Here is a 22,619-nt window from a genome sequence, read left to right on the forward strand (position 1 = left end):
AACGGAAGGTATGCTGTAGAGCTGCACGATTAATCGTTGTCGCATTTTTTCCCTGTTGCGATCTGGACAAAGTATTTCCAGATTCTGTCTATGCAGATAATTCTCTTTGCTCTGTTAAAGCCGACAGCCATAAAAAAAAAAAAAAAAAGGATGGGGGGGAATCTGCCAAGAATCACAACATTCTTTAGCAGTGGAACTTAAGTATAAACATTGTAACAAGTTGTCCTTTAGTTCAAAGGAATACACTTTTGGTGTGTAAATTAAAGGGGTTGTAAAGGTAATTTTTTTATTTTCTACATAGTTTCCTTTAAGCTAGTGCATTGTTGGTTCACTTACCTTTTCCTTTGATTTCCCTTCTAAATGTTTTTTTGCTTTGTCTGAATATCTCACTTCCTGTTTCTCCTCAGTAAACTTCTCACCATCATCCGAGCTGGTGGTTAGTCAGCCAGAACAGCTTACTGAACAGCTTACTGAGGAGGAACAGGAAGTGAGAAATTCAGACAAAGAAAACAAAGAAAAAAAAACATTTAGAAGGGAAATCGAAGGAAAAGATAAGTGAACCAACAATGCACTAGCTTAAAGGAACCTATGTAGAAAATAAAAAATGTACCTTTACAACCCCTTTAAGGAAGTTTAACCACTTGAACACAACCTTTTTGACATTTGTTGGTTTCAAGTTAAAATCTTTTTTTTTTGCTCGAAAACTACTTAGAAACCCCAAACACACACATACATATACATTATAATATATATATATATATTTTTTTTTTTAGTAGAGACCCTAGAGAATAAAATGGTGGTTATCGCAATATTTTATGTCACACTGTATTTGCGCAGCAGTCGTTCAAATAGAATTTTTTGGGGAAAAAAATTCACTTTAATGAATTAAAACAAAAAAAATAAAAAACCAGTAAGGTTAGCCCAATTTTTTTTGTATACTGTAAAATATTTTATGCTGCAAGAATCGTGATTTTTATTCTAAGCAAAAAAATTGTGATTCTCATTTTGGCCAGAATCGTGCAGCTCTAGTAAGCTGTAATATTTGGAACTAAGCCATCAGTAGCAGATCTTTTACGCCTTCACTGGCTTGCCTTCTTCCCATAGTGCATTCCGGTGCCACCTCTTCCCCAGGTAAGTGAACACACGCACCTGGCCAGTCACATGATGCAAAAGAAAACATGACTCATCAGACCAGGCCACCTTCTTCCATTGCCCCATGGTCCAGTTCTGATGGTCACATGCCCAATGCAGTTGCTTCTGGCTGTGAACACAAGTCATTATGACCAGTTTGTGGCTACGCAGCCTAACACACGTCAAACTGCAATGCACTGCTAACTTTATAAGCAATTTTAGCTATAGTAGCTCCTCTATTGGATATCAGGCTACACGAGTTAGCCTCCACCCCCCACTTGCATCAATGAGCCTTGGCTGCCCGCGACTTTATTGCAGATATTTCTTCTTTGGACCACGGTTGGTAGGTCCCAACCATTGCAGACTGGAAACATCCAACAAGAGCTTCAGTTTTGGAGTTTCTATGACCCAGTCACCCATTAAAGGATATTCTTGCCAAATCCAGAGGATTTTGGCTGATCACACAATCATAGCCGCATAGCAGCTAATATTTTTTAGCCATTCACCAGAATGTGCCATCACAAGAAGTGTATAGCCAGACTCCTGATAGATAATAGCCTACAGACTACACCTATCCAAGTGTTCATATGAACAGCACACATTCTGTAAACAGAATGCCTGGACGCCATCAGGCCACTCTTCCAGCAAGCACTGCCATGCAATCAGCACAGAGAAAGCACTGACATTACTTGAAGAGAATCTTCAGCTGTCTGCAGCACACTCCTCGCAATGTGCTGGACACGGGAGGGTGAAACAACTGCTCCTTTCATTCGTTTTCCATTTTGTTTTCATTATCTTGAGGGATGAGAGGAGATATTTATTCTATCTGGAGTATGCACCTGGCAAATTTCCATACTGCAGTTGCTTGACAGCTGTGCCATGCCACCATTGCCTCACCCTGGCATGCCGCCCCCCCCCCCCTCCCTTCTCATTAACTTATCACTGACACACATTCAATCTCTTGAGATAATGGAGAGAGCACAAAAGCTTAGCACATGATGAATAAACACAACAAATCCATCACAATAAGTGCAGATGGGGATTGCATAAATTGTGGTTTGTTTCTGTTACAAGGACACTACCCTGGGAACTTCACATTTATTTGGGTTGAAGTAAAGCTATACTCTAGGAAAATATAAAAATACATCAGTTAAAGCAAACCATCCCCACCCACTTTATCATTCTACCCCTATCCTCCTGCCAGCTTTCAATCAGAATTTTTTTTCATAAATTTTTACTGCATTTATATAGATTTACTAAGGTGCATTTCATTTGGTGAAAATGTATTCAGGATAGATATTAATTAAACAAGGGAACATTAAAGAAGCCAGGATGTTTTTTTCTTTTAATCTTTCTTGGGGAAACTTTCACGCTTTTCTGGTTTTATCACCTAGGTAAGAATGATGTTGCTGTAGTCCACAGTCATGGATTCTGGGAGGTCCTGGAGTACCCTACTGTGCATGTGCAATGGCATGTTATGACTCACCATGGCTAATGCAGTCCGCAGTCATGCATTCTGGGAGGTCCTGGGGTACCCTACTGTGCATGTGCAATGGCATGTTATAATGACTCCCCATGGCTAATGGACCTCATTAGGGAGCAAGCTGCAAGTGTTTGGAAGAGACAGTCCGCTCCCATTGACATCACAGAAGATTATGCCAGCTTGGTGGATCCCTACAGAACCCCACTGGATTCCTAGTTGTGCAAGTATTTTTTTTTTGAGAACCCAGAAAATAAAAAGGTAAGCGGGGGTAATAAAAAAAAAAAAAAAAAAAAAAAACAAGGGTCGGAAGTAATGCAGTTATATATCTTTTTAAACATTTTGAGATGTATTTTTAAATGTAGTTAGTGTAAGTGCTTGAATTTGACTTTGGAAATTGGGGGAGGGTTAACACTAGCAGCCAACCGGGTGTTGAACATGGCAAGAAAAAAAAAAAAAAAAGACTTAAGCTGGCCATATGAGGCTTAAATTTGAGCTGCGGCTGGCCCTGCCAACATCACCCAGTTTAACAAGTTGAATACGATATTGAAAGGGGAAGGATGAAAAAAAAAGTTGGGTTGTGGTCACTGTTCAGCCCATTAGCTGCAGTCTCTGTTTGGGTATTCTGACAGTTGCTGGTGCCAGCCGTCAGAATACAATAGCCGACAGCAGAAGATTAGGCAATCTATGCTGTTTTGCATGGCTGGAGAAATGGCTAGATCTCATCACACTCTTCGTCCCGAAGGATCCTATTGTGTGCCTGCAGCTGCCTGTACGGCTCTCTGCAGCAGCTGAAAGCCGGCAGGAGATGCAGCCAGCTTTCAGCTGCTGCAGAGAGCTATACAGGGGACCATTTACAGTAAAAGCCCCCCTGCCATGCCTATCGCCCTCCCTGTCCACATTCAATTCACCCAGGTGCCTGGGCCCCATACAGGAGGACGGGTGGTACCCTCTTATCCACAACCTTGCCTACCTGGGCAGTGCTGCAAGCAAGTGTTAATCATAAGACTAACAGCTATCCAGAATTAGAATTCTTTTGGCAGGTAAAACAGTAAACGTGTACTGCAACTGTGTGTTAAGCTGTTAACCAGGAGTTTCACTTTACGGCTAATTAAACGTGTGCTCCGTTTGATATCTGCTTTGTTGTGCCAGCTCTGATAAAATATCATTATTTTCAATAGCTGGCAAGACGCCTACTAGGGGAAGTGGTCAGCATCATTCTGGTGCAGGAGATTTGCAGGCACGAGTGACAGGTGAACTTTGCACCGGGTGTTTTATGTGTAAAAGGTGTCAAGATCTCAGGTAACCATTGAAGCAGCTGGGTCATAAACAAAAGTGCTAATCTTTGTACATTGGATAAATGCAATACAAATGGGCATGCAGTGAAATATTAGTTTTGAGATTCAGTAAATTTGTGCTGATGACCTGCAATTACATGCTTTATGCAAGTACTTACAGCAGCCATAGAATTTAATTCATCAATGTAAAATTCTGGCCAGCTCGTAGCGCCTTTATTTTCTTCCTGGTCCTATGGAAAGAAAAAAAATAAAACACATCAACATACAATGGAAAATGTTACCTAACAGTATAAATGTCTAAAGGAAAATACAATTGGAGGGGCTAATATATAATAAATATTTGCAATATTAAAATGTGAGAGAAAAATAAATAAATAAATAAAGACCTGGAATTAGCCTAAGTTTTTCTATTTCTCTCCACTATACTGTAAAGCTGGCAATGCAGAACAGAGGAAGCTTATAGTGCATTGTGAAAGTTTTATTTTTAAATTCCTGGTTCAAACACACACGGCAAGAAAATGTTGAGGAACAAAAAGTAGCCCACTTACAAATCCTAATATTTTGCACCATTCCTCACATACCTAACTGTAAAAGGCATGGAGGCAATACAGACAATTTTTTCTAACAAATGTTTTTTCCCCAAATGAAACCATAACCATGTTTTGTGGGGAAGACTAGATGGAAATGCTGCTTCCCGAAGTTCTTTAAAGGGAACTGGTCATAAAACAAATATGGATGCCCTTGATGACGCCTCGGATGGGCGAAACGCGTCAACACACTTCCGGTTTTACATACCTGTGACGCTACTTCCGGTATCCGTGGAACGCAAGGGGAAACCCAGATTACACTGATGCCCGTTTTACAAGCTGTCTTGTGAGTGGCGTTTGTTAATGAGCAATATAAAAACAGTGCCGGCAGTACTGAACTATAAGCCTTTTTTCTTTTCCTCTAATATATCGTTCTCTGGTCCGTACATCAATTACCTGTGAGAGCTTCTCCAACCCTGGATCTACCATCATGACTCCACTAAGCGTTTTTTTTACCCCTGGACTGCAAAGCTGAGGGTCGGTGGGCTCTGGTGAGTGGGGTCACAAGAGGGGATTTTTGTACTCTCAGAGCATGGTCTCCGAACACTTTCTTTCAAATCTTGTCAATTTCGTGCCGTTGGAAGCACTTGGCACCTTACATATACATTTTCATTGTATTATTTACCATTGGGCATTTGTTGTATTGCACCTTGCACTTTATTATGTATACACACTTAGCAACATAAGCGCTGTTGAAACTCTTACAAATGCGGAGAGTTGTCACCGCCGACTTGTTTTTGAGTGTACACGTTGCTCTACTGGTAAGAAATCTAAAATTTTAGGTTTGACATCACATTGCGGACAACCAGATTTGATATCACCGGGACAAAGGTGGTGAATCTGACAGGAATTTCAACCTTTAATCAACACTATCCAAACTTAAATCAATAAAAGGTTTGGCTGTAGACTCACTTTAAAGGAGAAGTACAGCCAAAACAAGTTTAGCTGTACTTCTCCTGTGGATCACAGGAGTGCAGTTCGTTCTGCACTGCTGTGACCCATTTTCAGCAGACAGTAGGCTGAAGCCCGCTGTCAGCTGACGTCACAGATCCGGTCCAGGATTGGGCAAGATCGCGACAATGAAGTCAAGATCCGCCCACATGCCTGGACCGTCACTTGGCTCAGGCCTCTCCAGGCATGTGGCCGCTCTTGCCCCCTCCACAGCCCAGCTCTCCAGGGAGTGTGGGGGAGGGTGCAGAGCAGAGAGCTGGTGACTGTCAGCTGTGAGAACAGGGAGAACTGGTGACAATAAGCTGTGAGAATCAAGCGATTGGCGGTGTTCTCAATGTTCGAGGCAACGGGGGACCAATGCCGTAGCCACCTAGGTAAGTACAATTCTCACAAAAAAAACCCATCTTTTTTAGGGCCAGTTCACACCAGATGCAGTTCCATGCAGTTCCGTTTGCTTTTTTACATGGAGTTTTCGGTCAGTTTCTGCACCGGAAACTGACTGCCCTGGTGTGAACTATAGCCATTGAAATACTTGGAAAACACTGTGTATGCATTTTTAGTGCAGAAAAAAAAAGTGCACAGAACTGCATCTGGTGTGAACTGGCCCTTAAAGAGGAATTCTAGGTATGAATATTTTATACTGGACCAGCATAACTGTATACCTTACCTGGTTGGTGACCATGGAAGCTAGAAATCACTGAAGTAGATACCACTATTCCAGCAATTTTCACTTGCTTCCGGCTACTATGCCGAATTTCTGCCCTGCAGCATTCTGAACACAGAAGGTCAGCCATATGGCACAGTTTCCATTCAGAGAATACTTTGCATTTTCTAAATCAATATAAAGCATTATATTATGGGATGAGGTGGAGTGGCAGGCGGTGCAACCCATGTTCACATTGCAGCAGGGCAGTCACTCGGGGCAGGACCTGGAAGCAAATGGAGATCCCTGGGGTAGTGGTGTCAAGTAATTTTCCAGCTTCTAATGGGCATCAGTCAGGTATGGTAAATACCCAGTTACATTGGATCAAGATGTAACCATGTAGAAAATATAAATTTGTGGAATTCATCTTTAAGAATAGCAACACTTCAAAATATTTATCCAGCTTTGGCTAAAAAGTTCTAAAAAAGCCACCAGAGAAACCAAATGACATGCCTCCAAAATTAATAAAACAGACAAAATGGGAAATATCTATTGACGTATAAAGCCGATGCAATGTATATTATATCCAGTTGGGGAAAACCAAATTTCTGTGCACAAAGATCAGAAGAGAACCATAGTCTTAATTTATCAATGTCCACGGATTGTTGTCCACAGTAACAAGACTCATGCTTTCATCCTCCAAGTGCAACAATGGGGAATAGAAAAAAAAATACATAAATCACGCAAAAATAAAATAACCATTTTAAAATGGTTTGAACTCTTTCAATCAGTAATGTAAACTATTTAAACACCTTAGTAAAGAAATCTGTTTTAGATGAAAAGATGACCTCAAAAGACATGTAAAATAAACAAGGAAAACAGAATTGTTTCAGTGAGTCTTTACGAATGGTTTACATTTAAAATGAAAAGAAAGTACAATTAGCTTAGTCTCTGGGTTTTTTGTTTTTGTTTTTTTAAATCCAGATTTTATTAGAAGAAAGGAAATATGGTCCCCACATTGCACTGGTGTGATGGTCTAATGGAAACAAAGGACACAGTTCCTGAATGACAACCAATTATGAACATCAAAAGGGTAAAAATGTAATTTATTTGGGTTTAGACAGAAAGAAACAAAGATTTACTGAATGCATTTTTCAAATACCAACATACTATAAGGGTTATATTCTGACTAGGTATAAAAAAAAAATCAACAAAAAAAAAAGGAAATGGTAAAAAAAATAAATGAAAAGAATGATATGGAATCCCCAATATTTATATAACAAGTGCAAAAAAGTAAAACGAGCCTATCTTCTAAACTCCATAAATCCACAAAAAATAAACAAGATCAGGATAATAATAAAAAATGATGAAGAGCATAAAAAAAAATTAAATATCTGAAAACTGCACCCCACACAATATTGTATTGTTCAGAGAAAAAACACAAACCTTAAAAACCATGGTAACCAGTCATAAAATATTTCCCCTTACTCCCAAAAATCGAATTTTAAGATTTATGGGGCTCATCCACTAATGCTGCGTACACACGGTCAGAATTCCGGCCAGAAAAAGACAGACGAGAGCTTTTCATCGGAAAATGCGATCGTGTGTATGCTCCATCGGAATTTAGCTGTCCGAATTTCCGCCAGCCAAAAATTGATAGCATGTTCTCAATTTTCCCGACGGAAAAACTTTCTATCGGTAATTCCGATCGTGTGTATGCAATTCCGACATGCCAAAAATCACGCATGCTCAGATTCAACTACGAGACAGAAGCTATTGGCTACTGACTATTGAACTTCCTTTTTCTAGTCACGTCGTACGTGTTGTACGTCACCGCGTTATAAATGATTGGAATTTGATGTGACCGTGTGTAGGCAAGACAGCTTGAGCCGAATTCCATCAGAATTCCGTCGGGAAAACCATCAGAGCTTTTTCCGACGAGAGCTCCGATCGTGTGTACGCAGCATAAGAGTTTGACAAATTGGAGCCTAGAAGTAGCACTTTTAAGCTTTCAGCAACATAAGTCGCTATTTTTCTGATTTCACAGGATGAAGGTAAATTGGTGACTATTCCTCAAAAAGTATATACATTATATTCTCTATGAATAAATAGAAGTTTGTATCCAAAAATGCATGCTCCGAGAATGATCCTTGAATGAGGGACTTTATGCCACAGACACTAAAGCCCCGTTCAAAACAACTGAGAGAACCAGATTGCAGGACATTTGCGATGCCCTTATTTCTTGAAGGCACCCCAAACGTGGGCCTATTTTGCCGCAATTGTCGAACATCAAAATGAACTAAAATCGTGGCAAAAATCACAATGCCAAACGCTCCTGACTCTGTGCCAAGATTTGGTACATGAGCCCCTTTGGAGCATTTTTGGAGCGGAGGGAGGCCCATTCAAATGAATGGTGCTGCTCCAAAAACGCTCCACTAAAAACACAAAAGTGCTATAAAAAATAAATAAAATAAAATGCTTTACAACAGCTGTCGCGCTAGGCTCAGGTGTGAATGGAGCCTAAGCAACACCAGGTGCAGCCAACCCATGAGTAAGCTCCAGTGGGTGGAGAGAAACTAGTCGGGGGCATGGCCTGGGGGGGGTCTAGGCTGAGAATGCCACTTGCCTGCACACAGAAGGTCTTGTTCTGATTTGCGGCTCCCAGGATCTTCTGCTGTAGCCTGTCGGAGACTTTGACTATGTGGTCAATCTTTGCACAATATGGGGGCATTCCTTGAAAATGTTGGGCGCAAGAGGTGATGCATTTTAGGATTGCTTATCATGGTTTTTAATGTTTGTGTTGTTCTTTGTACAATAAACTATCTTGTGTGAAGCGAGGTGCAGTTTTTGGATATTTTATTTTTGTCTTGAAATGTAGGTTTTCTGTTGTACATTTCAGAAGATTCAGCCTTCCAACTAGCCCTACTTGGAAAAGAAAGGTCTATTCTATATGGTGCCCAGCAGATGTAAGGGAAAAAATATATATACGCTAAAATGTATTAAAGAACAACTCTAAGTAGATCAAATATACCATCAGCTGTTTTTTTTAAAAGACTGGATTTTGATTCCTAGCAGGTACTCTTTAAGGCAGGCCCTTTGTAGTCAGGGCAAGTGTCTATTCAAAGACATGTTCTATTTGTGAGGAATAATTGAGGTTGGTGACAGAGCCGCACTTCGTCTTTTGTAAATGAGCGGTCTGCAGTGAGATCTGATTAGTTAACTACACGCTCATTCTTATTACTGCTGTTGCATACTATTTAGTGAAGATGTCAAGGGGTATGGCAGTTTACGGAACTCTTCAGAAAACTCAGAGGCCATCACCACTGGTTTATTGATAGAAGGCTGCAGGCTGACCACACCCAGCAACACAAAGATCAATGATTTTCTTGCCATATTAATAGCAAAATTCCACACCTCTGCACATGTGTAGTTAGCGTTGCCTGGCAAAATTAGCCAAGCAAGTGCAGTAGTAATTTTTGCATGTGTAATGCTGCCATCAATATGACGGTGAGATCTAATCCATGCATAGTAGCAATTACTTTTTAAGTGACGGCCACTACATGGATGGCAATATTGGGCATACACAGGAAAAATTCCCATATTATCCAGCGCTGTCATGCATTAGGAAATGAGTGCAGGTGCAACTTGAACATCATCCCGCCCGTCTTCTACTGCACATAAATGGGCTATTTGGAAGCTGATAATGTATGGGGATTGGACATCAGATGTTAAAGACACCTAAACACCTGCCTAGTCACCATATTAAAAATGAAATGTTTAGAAAATCTAGGGAAAAAAGTTCAACTTAAAATATTTGCATTTCTCACTTACAAATATTAATTAAGTTGTCCAAACATTATGTACATCTAAACAAGCAGCCTAAGGCCCCTTTCACACATGCGGACATTATGTCCGTATTTCATCCATCCGTTTGCGGATTAAATACGGGCATACATGCATTCCTATGGGATAGCGGGTGTCTGCGGATGAACATCCGCAGACACCCGATATCGTCCGCATCCGCAATTGTCCGATTCTGCAGACGGAGGAAAATCCTATTTTTCTATCTGTCTGCAAAGCGGAACAGATGAACACGGACAGACGGTCCGTGCTCATCCGATCCCCCATAGAGGAGAGCGGAGAGCTGACAGGGCGGTCCCTGCACAGTGTGCTGGGACCGCCCTGTTATCCACCGGCTCAGCGGGGACAACGGAGCGATCCCCGCAGAGCAAGCGGATCATCACGGGGCGGATCATTACTGATCCGTCCCGTGTGAAAGGGGCCTTATCCTTATTCTATAGTATTTTGATTACAAAACGTGAGGGAGAAAGTAAAAACGCCTTTTCACTTCCTGTAGATTTTACACCAACTAAGGGATATTATGGTGAATGACACAGCAATTGTTGGCACATATAAAAGGTGTGTGGAAATGCCTAAAACTTTCAGGTAGAAGGAACAGGTTGGAAATTATGGTCAGAAGTCGAACTTTTGGAGTATTCAAGACATAAAAGCAGCAAGAGGCCTCTCCCATCCTTCCGTATAATTTTTCTGCATTTCTTCTTTATATGTTCGCTCAATGAGACCATTAGCTTACTCTGAACTATTAAAAACACAAAATTGCTCAGGGAATTTGCCAAAACAACATGGTTGTTCATCCTGAACTACGTACCAGTGTCAAAAGGTATGTTATGTTTCTTTTTACATTATAGCCAGTAAACCTAGGAGTTGTTTTTTTGTACTATGTAGATGTAACTTTGTATTTTTTTTATTTTTATATCTTTATCTCTTTTCGAATGGCTTTGTAAAAATCCTTGACTTTTAAATAAAGAATAAATAAAAAAAATAAAGAAGCCAGGGGTTGATGCAGATCACCAGGCTCCATATGTAACTATAATCACTTGAGTGAATTAGCCCATTAACCTAATGTGGTCAAATTCAGGGTTAATTTGGTTATTTTATCTATTTGGGATAGATTCTTAAAAGGGGTTGCAAACCCGCAGGGTTTTTCACCTCAATGCATTCTATGTATTAAGGTGAAAAACCTGCTGTGATGCAGAGCCCCTTTTACTTTACTGAACCCGGTCTTTCCGGGCCGGAGTCAGTAGACGCAGCAGAACACGAGAGCGCGCCCGCACAAGTGCCCCGCAGAAGAGCGCCTCTCCAATGGGGCACTTGAGAAGAGGAGGAGCCAGGAGCGCCGTTGAAGAAGGACACCAGAAGAGGATCGGGGCCATACTGCGTATAACCAACTTCACAAAGGAGGAAAGTATGACTTGTTTGTTTTAAAAAGAAACAAGAAAAAAAAACCCCTTTAGATATCCTTTAATGTCAGAGTTATTCTGCTAGATTTTGGAAAAAATGTATTTAGTCTAAAAACAATCTGTTTTAATTTCGCTATGCATGGGCCAACATCAACTTTAAAAAAATAAGATATCCTGTTAGATTTGGAATGTCTGAGATAGTAGGGCCAGTCATGCATGGGCCGCAATCGTCTATGATTGCAGATTTCATATGACCCTTTATGTACTTCCAAGCACAATTTCCTAGTTTGACTCAAGAGTACTTTTAAATCCATCACATTATCGGCCATTTGATCACAAGGGAATTGCAACCCAATTAAAAGGATGGTCATAAAGTTCTTTGCCTCACACCAGTGGTTATGCAAATTATATTATTATGAGGTGATTAAATGCAAATTGAATGTATAAATGGCTCTATCTCATGCTGGAAACCAACAGCAATTCTCAGCCCCGGCACTCAGATCCCTGCACGTAAGGGTGACATCTCAACCTGTTAACAGGTCAGTAAAGCACAGAATGAGGGTCAGTTTATTCTACTCGCCAGTCTCTTTGTGTTAATACAGTGATAACACTCCATAAATTTGTGGTAGTCTGTATCTAGTAGAGGAGAAACTTCACTTTACATTCCATCATAAAGAGAATGCACTTAACGGGCCTATTAAACCTCTACAGTGTGTCTGTTCCAAGCAGTTAATTGTTCCTGCTTAGACAGCACTCCAAGAAAGTTGTATGACCTTCAGCTTCAGGTCCGGGAATGACAAATCCTTTATTAACAAGCACCCATCGTAAGCACCTAGTAGATCAACCATTTTGTGGTGGGGGGGGGGGGGGGGGGGGCATTATTTGGCTTCAGACTGAAAACAGCACCGTGAATAGAATATTGATGACAGGTTTGCTTTAAAAAAATTTTTGCTATTTCTGGTGCAGGAAGAAACAATCATACCTTCTAATTATACAGGTGCATCTCATAAAATTAGAATATCAAAAAAGTTAATTTATTTCAGTTATTTAAATTCAAAAAGTGAAACTAATTTTATATGGATGCGTTACACACACAGCGATATATTTCAAGTATTTGTTTCTTCTAATTTTGATGATTATGGCTTACAGCTAGTGAAAACGCGAAACTTTAGTATCTCAGAAAATTTGATTACATAAGACCAAAAAAAATGTCCATGCACAGCATTACAGCACAAACAGCTTCACGAGGCATTGCAAGCCGCTGACAGTTATGAGCATGACTCCCAAAGGCAGAGGCATGATAGGAATTGTAGTTCAAAAGCTGGAGGGGCACAGGTTGAGCACCCATGATGTACAGTATAATATGCACTCAATGCTTGGTCAGGGCTCCTTTTGCATGAATTACTGCATCAATGAGGCGTGGCATAGAGGCGATAAGCCTGTGGCACTGCTGAGGCAATATGGAAGACCAGGTTGCTTTGATAGTGGTCTTCAGCTCATTTGCATTGTTGGGTCTGGTGTCTCGTCTTCCTCTTGAGTCTTGACAATAACCCACAGATTCTCTATGGGGTTTAGGTCAGATGAGTTTGTTGGCCAATTAAGCACAGTGATACCATGATCATTAAACCAGGTATTGGTACTTTTGGCAGTGTGGGCAGGTGCCAAATCCTGCTGGAAAATTAAATCAGCATCTCCATAAAGCTGGTCAGCAGAGGGGAGCAAGAAGTGCTCTAGAATTTCCTGGTAGAGGGCTGTGCTGTCTTTGGACTTGATAAGACACAGAGGACCAGCACCAGCAGATGACAAGGCTCCCCAAATCATTGCGGACTGTGGAAAATTTTGCATTTCATTTGGAAATCAAGGTCCCAGAGTCTGGAGAGGCACAAAAACCAAGCTGCATGAGGTCCAAAGTGAGGTTTCCACAGTCCATGATGATTTGGGGAGCCATGTCATCTGCTGGTGTAGGTCCACTGTTTTATCAAGTCCAAAGTCAGTGCAGCCCTCTACCAGGAAATTCTAGAGCACTTCGTGCTACCCTCTGCTAACCAGCTTTATGGAGATGCCGATTTCATTTTCAGCAGGACTTTGCCTCTGCCCACACTGCCAAAAGTAACAATACCTGGTTTAATGATCATGGTATGACTGTGCTTGATTGACCAGCAAATTCGCCTGACCTAAACCCCATAAATAATCTGTGGGGTAGTGTCAAGAGGAAGAGGAGACACACCAGACCCAACAATGCAGATGAGCTGAAGGCCACTATCAAAGCAACACCTCAACAGTGCCACAGGACAATCACCTCCATGCCACACCGCAGTGATGCAGTAATTCATGCAGATAGAAAATTGAACCCCGAACAAGTATGCATACTATACTGTAATGTACATGGACATGCTGTTCAGTAAGCCAACATTTCTGTATTAAAAATCCTTTTTTTTATTGGTCTTATGTAATATTCGAATTTCCTAAGATAGGGAATTTGGGGTTTTCACTAGCTATAAGCCATAATCATCAAAATTAAAAGTAAGAAATGCTTGAAAAATATCACTCTGTGTTTAATGAATCTATATAATATAAAACGTTTCACTTTTTGAATAGAATTGGTGAAATAAATTAACTTTTGATGATATTCTAATTTTATAAGATGCACCTCTATACACTTAAAGCTATTTTTTTGCTTGGACTTAACTTAAAAAGTAACAATCTGCAGAAAGGTTAATGGTGCCCAAGTAGTACCATGAGAAGTCTATCTTTTGTCTTAAAATTTCTCCTAGAATACATCAATGTATTAGGCACTCCTTTGAATTTAGCCTCATAGCTGTATATCTCCAGTATTACATCTAAGGCACTGCTGGCTCTGAAGACTGCTAGTCTTGGATATAGAGTAGGGTTTGGTGATGTTATAACTTAGATCCTCTCTGTACTCTTTGCTGGAGGCTCTGACAAGAGGAAGCAAATCTCTACCTCTACCAAAATGGCCACCTGGACACAGACACAGGGGAGAACAATGCATTGTAAGTCAGCAATGAGTTATCAGCTGCAGGCAGACTAAAGCCATTAATTGTGACTAGTGCTTTGCCCTCTGCTTGCCTATCTTTGAACACAGCTTGCAGCCCCTCAACCTAATCTAGTTTCATACAGCCCCCCTTCACCCATGCTTACTCAACTATTACCAACATCAGCGACCTCCTCCAATGTTTACAGTTTTCTTTCTGAAATTTAGTACAGCGCTACCCTCACCTGTGCAGGGATTCCCCATAGACTTAATGGAGCCATACCCATGGGCAAACTATAAACTATGGGGAGTTAATGCCTGCACAGGTAGGGCTAGATGAGCTTTAGGAACTAAGTGTGTAAGCACCGCAGGAGGCCGGCTCTATCAGGAACAGTGAGCACCTGGACTGGGGAGTTTGAAGTTTACATTGGGTCATTAGGTTAGGGGGCTGGGCAAGGCTGGAAGGCTTTATAGCAAGGATATGCAATTAGCAGACCTCCAGCTGTTTCAAAACTACAAATCTCATCATGCCTCTGCCCCTGGCTGTCAGTCTTGCTATGCCTCATGGGACTTGTAGTTCTGCAACAGCTGGAGGTCTGCTAATTGCATATCCCTGCTTTATAGAATACCTAAACTTAAATATTCAATTTTGTGCAATTTTAGCAGAACCTCTCACGTTTCATCTGTGGATTCCAGTTATCTTTACTTGCTCTGTCTTTAGAAATTGCTTTGCCAAATTAAAGTGATTGTAAACTTCCTGGATTTTTTTTTTAAATAAACATGCTATACTTACCTGCTCTGTGCAATGGTTTTTTCACAGAGCAGACCCAATCCTTTACAAGTCCCCCGCTAGTGCTCCTGGCCCCTCCCCCCACAAAGAGCCCACATAGGAAGCCGTTTCCTATGGGGGCACTTGTGCAGGCTCGCTCCCAAGCCAGGCTGCTTGTGTCCATTCACGCACACAGTACAGCTCAGCCCCGCCCCAGCTCACAAGTTTTGACTGACAGCAGCAGAAACCAATAATTTCCGCTGCTCTCATCCAAGCCTGGGAGAGGGCAGAAGACTGCTTCAAACATGCACAAAGCTGGACCGAGAACATGTTCAGGTGAGTATTTAGAGGGCTACTGGGAGAGCTACACCTTAAAGGTTTTTTACCTTAATGCAGAGAATGCATTAGGGTAAAAAAACAAAAACAAAAAAATAAACATAAAATAAAATAAAAACTTTTACCTTTACAACCCCTTTAGGCACAACATTTAGAAACAATCCAAAAAACATGGTCACTTTTGGAATTTTTGGTTCATAGCATGGCAAATTTAGTTTTGCATCAACAAAAGCAAAGTAGCTGCGTATTAAAGGAGAAGTAGGGTCAAAGCTCTTTTGGCCCTACTTCCCCAGTGGGTCACATGGGTGCACTTAGTTCTGCACTGCTGTGACCCAGATTCAGCTGACGGGGTAAAATCAGCTGTCAGCTGATGTCGCTTAGCCGGTCAAGGCTCTAAAGCAGGCATGCTCAACCTGTGTCCCCTCAGCTTTGCGAAACTACAAGTCCCTTGCAAGGTTGACATATACAAGTATGACTCCCAAAGGGAGAGGAATGATGGTACTTGCAGTTCCACAACAGCTGGAGGGCCACAGGTTGAGCATCCATGCTCTATAGGGTTCCAGATTTTAATGTATGGATCAACCCAGATGCCTGACTGGCAGCTGGCTCAGCCTCTCATCGTGTCTTCATGAGCCCGAGTCAGCCACTCCTGTCCCCTCCTCAATCCAGCACTCTAGTGAGCACTGGAGGGGCAGTGTAGACAGTCATCGTTTCTTTGCTCACGGAAGGATAAGAACTTAGTAATTAGTGCTCTTTGATCACTCAGTTCTTAGAGGTGGTGGGGAACAGATGCAGTAATCGGACTCCTACTGCATCCATCTACGTAAGAACGTTTTTTATTTTGAAATCCCATACGTTTCTTTTGAATTGCTGACCACACTTACTTTTTTCTTGCTGCAGTAAATCTGCCATTTCTTCTCAGCTGGAAGGGCAAACATAGCTTCCCTGTGCTTGTCTGTAAGGTCCAGTTCATCCTATAAGCAAGATAAGGAAAAACATTATTCACAGAAAATGCTGCAATACATTAGAAAACAAAATCCGTATGTACCCCCTTCAATAGTTAGGCTTAATCACAAAAAACAAACGAGGGAGGAGGGAGTAAAATTGAAAATTGGGGTATTGAGCCAATACCACCAACATTTTAAGGGTCCATGCACACAGGGCTTTAAAAATGCCGCTACAGAAGTTGTGTGTTTTTTTTCTCCTGAATGTGGAAGCAGCTCAATGTTACCCTATGTGTCCATGCACATTAGGGAGTTTGGAAGCATATATTTCAAGTGGAAAGTTTAGAGGTAGAAAAAAAAATTAAAACTAAATAAAACAAAAAACACAACAACCCTTCCCTGCGTTTTTCCAGGAGGCGTTTTCAGACAGAAAAGGGGGGAAGGTTTTTGGGGAAAAAAAACCTTCTAAAAGCAAGTGCCCATGAACTCTCCTAAACTCTTGTGCAATACGATCTATTAGGACAATTTTTTCTGCCGCTTATCTGCCAGAGGTTCTGCCATTTTTTTCTGCTCCTAGTGTGCATGGACCCTAAAGCTCTACAAAAGCTAAAAAAAAACGATCTACCGAATCCTCCAGGACGTAGCTTGGTTTTCCAGGTTGACAAATGACAGACCATTTTTTGTCTACAGTAAATGAAGTGCAAATCCGACAAGCTTAATTTTATTACTCTTCTACAACTGAGAAACTAGGTGGGCTAAACTGTCCCCATCTTCCATCAAATACCTTGCTTGGTGGAGTGTATCTGCCAAAAACACTTTTTTCCTGAATGACAAAAGCAAAAAAGTATATAAAAACAACACTCTTCCTCATGCCAAGTGTCTGAATAAGATATTATCGCGGCATTTGGGGGAATTCAGAAATCCAAAGTTCCTCACCAAAATGGCAGAAAAAAAAAAAAGCAACATTTTGCTCTGCTAAATTACAAAAGATGTGTTATCTTTACGCAGCGAGCTAGACTTTTCATTTGGCAATATGGAATGTTCCTTAAATGTACCATGAAATATGAAACAAACGTTGCACAGCAGAACGAGTTTCCTTTATTGGGACTATGATACACATAGCGCCTTTTAGATCCCACTATCAGATCTTTAAACACAGTCTACACCAACACAGATTTCTGAATTGCACAGATATTGCAGATAATGACTTCTGCCTATGAAAATATACAAGTCCGTATTCTTATAGTTAAAAAATAAATAAAATCTGGAACAATGTTCTTGTTAGCAGACATTTTAAAGAAAGCTAAAAAGGCGTCTGCAATACAGAACATGGTATTAGAACTATTCTAGGTGGGACAGTGAGGTCGATGCCAGCACTGCTACAGGGAGCCAGTCTCTGGTCAATTACTTTGGCGAGATCTCAGAAAGGTTATTTCAGCTACACACAGGTCTACTTTATAAATCCACAAGACAAACCAACAAGTAATATTGCGAATTCTACATACAAAGAAAAAAAAAAAAAAAAAAAAAAAACACACTGCGTTTTAGTAAAAGTCCATTCCGTCTGACTTTTCTTTTAAAATGACCTTGTACTTTGTCCGTGTTGTACAAAGTAACAGGTTTACTTACTAGCCACACCTCTCCTATACTTACAACGAATGGCCAAGGGTAAATTAACATCCCTCCAAATTATTGTATTCAGTGGTTACCAGTGAAGGCTACTGTAACGGTACAGTATACAAAGAAAATACATTTTAGGCAATTGTGTTCTAAATAATGGTTTGGTGTGGAGGTATTTGAGTGGCTCTATTATACAACTCTGCTGTGAAACGGGAACCAGGTCTTTTCACCCAAAATCAGTACCTGTCCTCAAATGCTCTACTGGCTGATGGAACACAAATTTCTACAGAAACACTCCAAAATATTTGTGGTAGAGTAGAAAATCTGTTACAGCCCATGGTTGATGTTTGAAACAAAACCACTTGCCAACCGCGCCACATGACGGCTACAGGGTGGCCGGCCAGTTCTGGGAGGCCCTCATATGATGTCCTCCCGTGATCGTTCCTGCCATTCTGGACACTGCCGATTACAGATTGAGTTAAAGAGTCAATCAATGGCTCTTCACCAGGTGATCAGCTGTGTCCAATCACTGCTGATCATGACGTAAACCAGGCACGTCCAAAGTCCGGGCCACGGGCCAAACGCGGCCCGGTTTTGAACCGCCCACCTGGTTATTTGGACATGTATATCTTTTGTGGCCCAAGACGATCTCCCAGCGCTGGGGCAATAAAATATGTATATGCCTTGGAAGTGACAAGGAGGAGGCGGGACCGAGCGCCATACACACACAGGAGAATTTCCTGTTTACGGCGGCCTCTGTCACTGGACGACTGTTCTGTCCATCAAAGGAGGCGGGACTTTCTATTAAAGAGGCCACCGTGTAAACAGGAGATTCTCTTGTAGGTAATCTTTGGCACTCGTCAGGGTGTTCCTGGCAATGGTGGGTCTGCAATGGGCATTTGTGAGGCTGCATTGATGGGCACTGACCATTATTTTGCTCACAGTTCTTTATTTAAAATGAATTATTTTTTCCTTGAAACTTCCCTCTTAAAGTGAAGATGCGTATTATACGCCAATAAATATGGTATATCCAAATAATACGCCCAAGCTCATCTCTTCACCACACACAGCCACAAAGGCAAGAGAATTCTTGTTGGGCAGTGTATTATTGCTTGAACGAACACACTTAGACCGACTTAACGGTTCAAAGGATGTCAGGCAAAATGGTCGGCCCTCACGCATGTTTCACTTCATCAAATCTGGCCCTCTTTGAAAAAAGTTTGGACACCCCTGATATAAACAGAAGGCAGTTATTGGCACTCCTTTCCTCATGCCGACAGCATAAGGAGAGGAGAAAAAGCCAATAATTGACTTGTGTAAAAGGGATATAACCACTCATGATCAGTTTCTTGATATCTGTGCAGTCCCACCAGTGCTGCCAATCAATGCCCACCAGTGCTGCCAGTGTCACCTATCCGTACTGAATATCAGCACCGCCTCATCAGTGCCGCCTATTAGTGCACATCAGTGCAGCTTCATCAGCACACAGCAGTGAAGGAGAAAAATTAACAGTTTGCAAAAAAAAAAAAAAAAAAAACTATGAAAAGGTTTGGGTGTTTTTTGTTTAAATGTTCGGTCTTTTTTGCTTATTTAGCAAAAAATAGAAAAACCCAGTGGTGATTAAATACCTCCAAAAGAAAGCTCTATTTGTGTGAAAAAAAAAATGCATACATTTCGTTTGGGTACAGTGTGGCATGACCGCGCAATTGTCATTCAAATTGGGACAGCGCTGGAAGTTGAAAATTTTCCTGGGCAGGAAGGGTGTAAAAGTGCCCAGTAGGCAAGTGGTTAAACAGGGATCTAGTCCTCCCTCGCCTCCATGTGACAGCATTCGAGTCTAGCGATTGGCTTCTCATCTGGGGGAGGCGACATGTTGTTCCCATACCGATTATAGGGTATTGCAGACCTATTCATCGCAGTTTCAGGCTGCATTTGATTGGGACTGCAGCTTTTGCTCACATTATTCTCTGCAAGCTCTCCTGTTCCAGTGGGAGTGGACAAGGCTACGGTGGTCGGTGGGCTCTGAAAGACGGGTACTGTATGTCTACATTTTTACAGGATCAGATTCAGGACCATAGAGAAAGCAAATATGCTAGCAATGAAACAAGTTCAGAAAACAGAGTAGCAAGCTCTTGAGACATATAAAAACCGAAAATACGAGGCAATCATCCAGCAGACCCGTGTCACCTAAATAAATTCAAAAAGGTGAAATTTTCATGTTTAACCCAAATATAGATTTATATACTTATAAGAAACAAACATTTTAGTATTCTGGCTAAGCAGGTTTTAAGCAGGTGACTCTATAAACACCAAAGACCTTTGAAGCCACTTAATCTGCCAGCTGCTTGCCTCCTTTACACATGGCAGGTAAACATAAAACAGAGGACTCCTAATATTGATTACCTGCGCTTGGCCCTGGACGCTTGTCTTTCATTTGCCGTATAAATTAACAGCAGATGCCTGGGTGCAAAGCCGCTCTTTTGAAGTAAGAATAACACCATCATTTGCTCTTTAAAGCCAAGCTGGTAGATATAAATCAACATCAAACAAATCCATATACCACCAGCCCTGCCCTCCCCCTCATATTAAAACTGAAAGTCGACAAATGCCCTGTATGTTACTGTTTCAACAGCGACTTTATGTTCCAGCCCTGTAATTATTAAAGGAAAACATGCAATTTACCTTTCTAATACTCTGTCTGGAAGGTTACTGTTAAGAAAACACGCTGGCTATAATTTAAGAGTTAAATTTAGTTTTATATGATCCTTATAAAAAAAAAATATATATATATATACACTCTTTAAACTAAACACAATTTATTGCACAATTTGAAACATTAAAAACTACCAAAAAAAAAAGGAAAAAAAAAACACAAAAAACATAACTTGCTCCAAGGAGCTCTGTCTGATTAGCCTGGGTATTTAATTCAAGTATTAAAGATGTGATAAATGAAGCGCACCGGCCTCCAGACAAAAAGTCAGCAACAAAATGAATCAGTAGCCACTTGTTTTCAGGGAAAGTCAGTATTTAAATCAGTGATGGTCAACTTTATTTATATGGGGTCCTCAAGTGCGACCCCCCAACATCACCAAAGGGCCTCACATTAAATTCAGTGAATTTTCAGAATCAAAGGCAGCAGAGACACAACAGGATATAACCAAAGACTATGGGAATGATATAAGAGAAGGTCAGAGACTGCGGACTTAATACACAAGATGGTCAGAGATTGTGGACATGATCCAACAGATGGTCAGAGAATCAGACAGGATATAAGAGACTGTCAGACTGTGAACATGTTTATAGGAGTTCCTGGAGACTGTGGACATGCTTCAGGACACAGTCATAGACTGATACATATTACATGAGGCTGCTGAAAATCACTACTTTAACAGGGCATTAGGGAAACACAGACTGGCAGCTGCAAGGGTCGAGGACCAGCTCAAGGCCACAGGTTGGGCATCAAGCATTTAATCACTTCCCGTCCGGTCAATAGCAGATTGACACCCGAGAAGTGGTTCAGTTATCCTCAATGGGCGTCATATGACGTCCTTCAGGATACCAGCCACTGCGCGCCTGTGGGGGGCACGCATCACAGCGATCGTTGTTGCGCCGTGTTGTTGCGGTGTGTCAGTCTGACACACCGCTACACCAATCTCGGTAAAGACCCTCTGGCGGAGGCTCTTTACCATGTGATCAGCTGTGTCCAATCACGGCTGATCTCGATGTAAACAGGAAAAGCCGTTGATCGGCTTTTCCTCACTGGCATCTGGCAGACACGACTGGTGGTGCTCCTAACGGGGGGGGGGTCAAACAATCAGCGCAAATGCCCAATCTGTGCCAATCAGTGCCCACAAATCGGCACTGACTGGCACCATCATGTAACACATGTGAAAATGTGTAAATCAGTGATGCCCAGCAATGCCACCCATCAGTGTCACCCTGTTTCCAATAGTGCCACCTATCAGTGCCCACCCATGACCATCAAAGCCCACCTATTAGTGCCACCCACAAGTACCCAGTTTCGCCTATGAGTGCCCATCAGTGGCGCATACCAGTGCCACCTACATGTGCCCATAAGTCCCACCTTATCAGTGCCTGTCATTGCAGCCATAACAGTGCCAGCCATTGAAGAAAACATACTACTTTACAAAAAAATTTAACAAAGAAAAACGTATTTTTTTTTTCGAAATTTTCCTTTTTTTTTTTATTTGTTGCGCAAAAAATAAAATCGCAGAGGTGATCAAATACCACCAAAAGAAAGTTCTATTTGTGGGAACAAAATGATAAAAAATTTGTTGGGGTAGAGTGTAGCATGAAAAAAAGAAATAATGGAACTGCGCAATCCTTAATATTTAAATTAAGGTGTGAATAAACAATGAAGTGCATGTGTGCTCAATGTTGTGCAGAGTATTAACATAAGCCCCAACATAGAAAATGCATTAGCGACATATACCCATGCAGTACAAGTAAGACCACATATAAAATAACACCAATTGTTATAAATAAGCACTAATAAATCAATACTGAAATCTCAATGGTACTAGTGCTTCAAAGAAATATGTGCAAAAAATACTAAATGAAAATCAAAAATAAATAAAAATAAA

At 41.2% G+C, this 22,619-nt stretch overlaps 1 protein-coding gene across 6 annotated transcripts in view; it reads right to left on the minus strand.

The window, feature by feature from the left end:
* DAAM1 (dishevelled associated activator of morphogenesis 1) overlaps positions 1–22,619 on the minus strand; it is a 295,770-nt gene that overhangs the window by 100,119 nt on the left and 173,032 nt on the right. For all 6 annotated transcript variants that reach the window (XM_077464407.1, XM_077464402.1, XM_077464406.1 and 3 more), the window contains 2 exons: positions 16,336–16,425; positions 4,068–4,139 (listed from right to left, as the gene is read on the minus strand). In XM_077464407.1, coding sequence (XP_077320533.1) covers positions 4,068–4,139; positions 16,336–16,425 — 162 coding nt within the window. The remainder of the gene's footprint in view (positions 1–4,067; positions 4,140–16,335; positions 16,426–22,619) is intronic.

This window comes from Lithobates pipiens, unplaced genomic scaffold (assembly GCF_037356315.1).
Source record: "Lithobates pipiens isolate NorthernLeopardFrog02 unplaced genomic scaffold, aLitPip1_a1.2 Scaffold_30, whole genome shotgun sequence".
NCBI classification, from domain to species: Eukaryota; Metazoa; Chordata; class Amphibia; order Anura; family Ranidae; genus Lithobates; species Lithobates pipiens.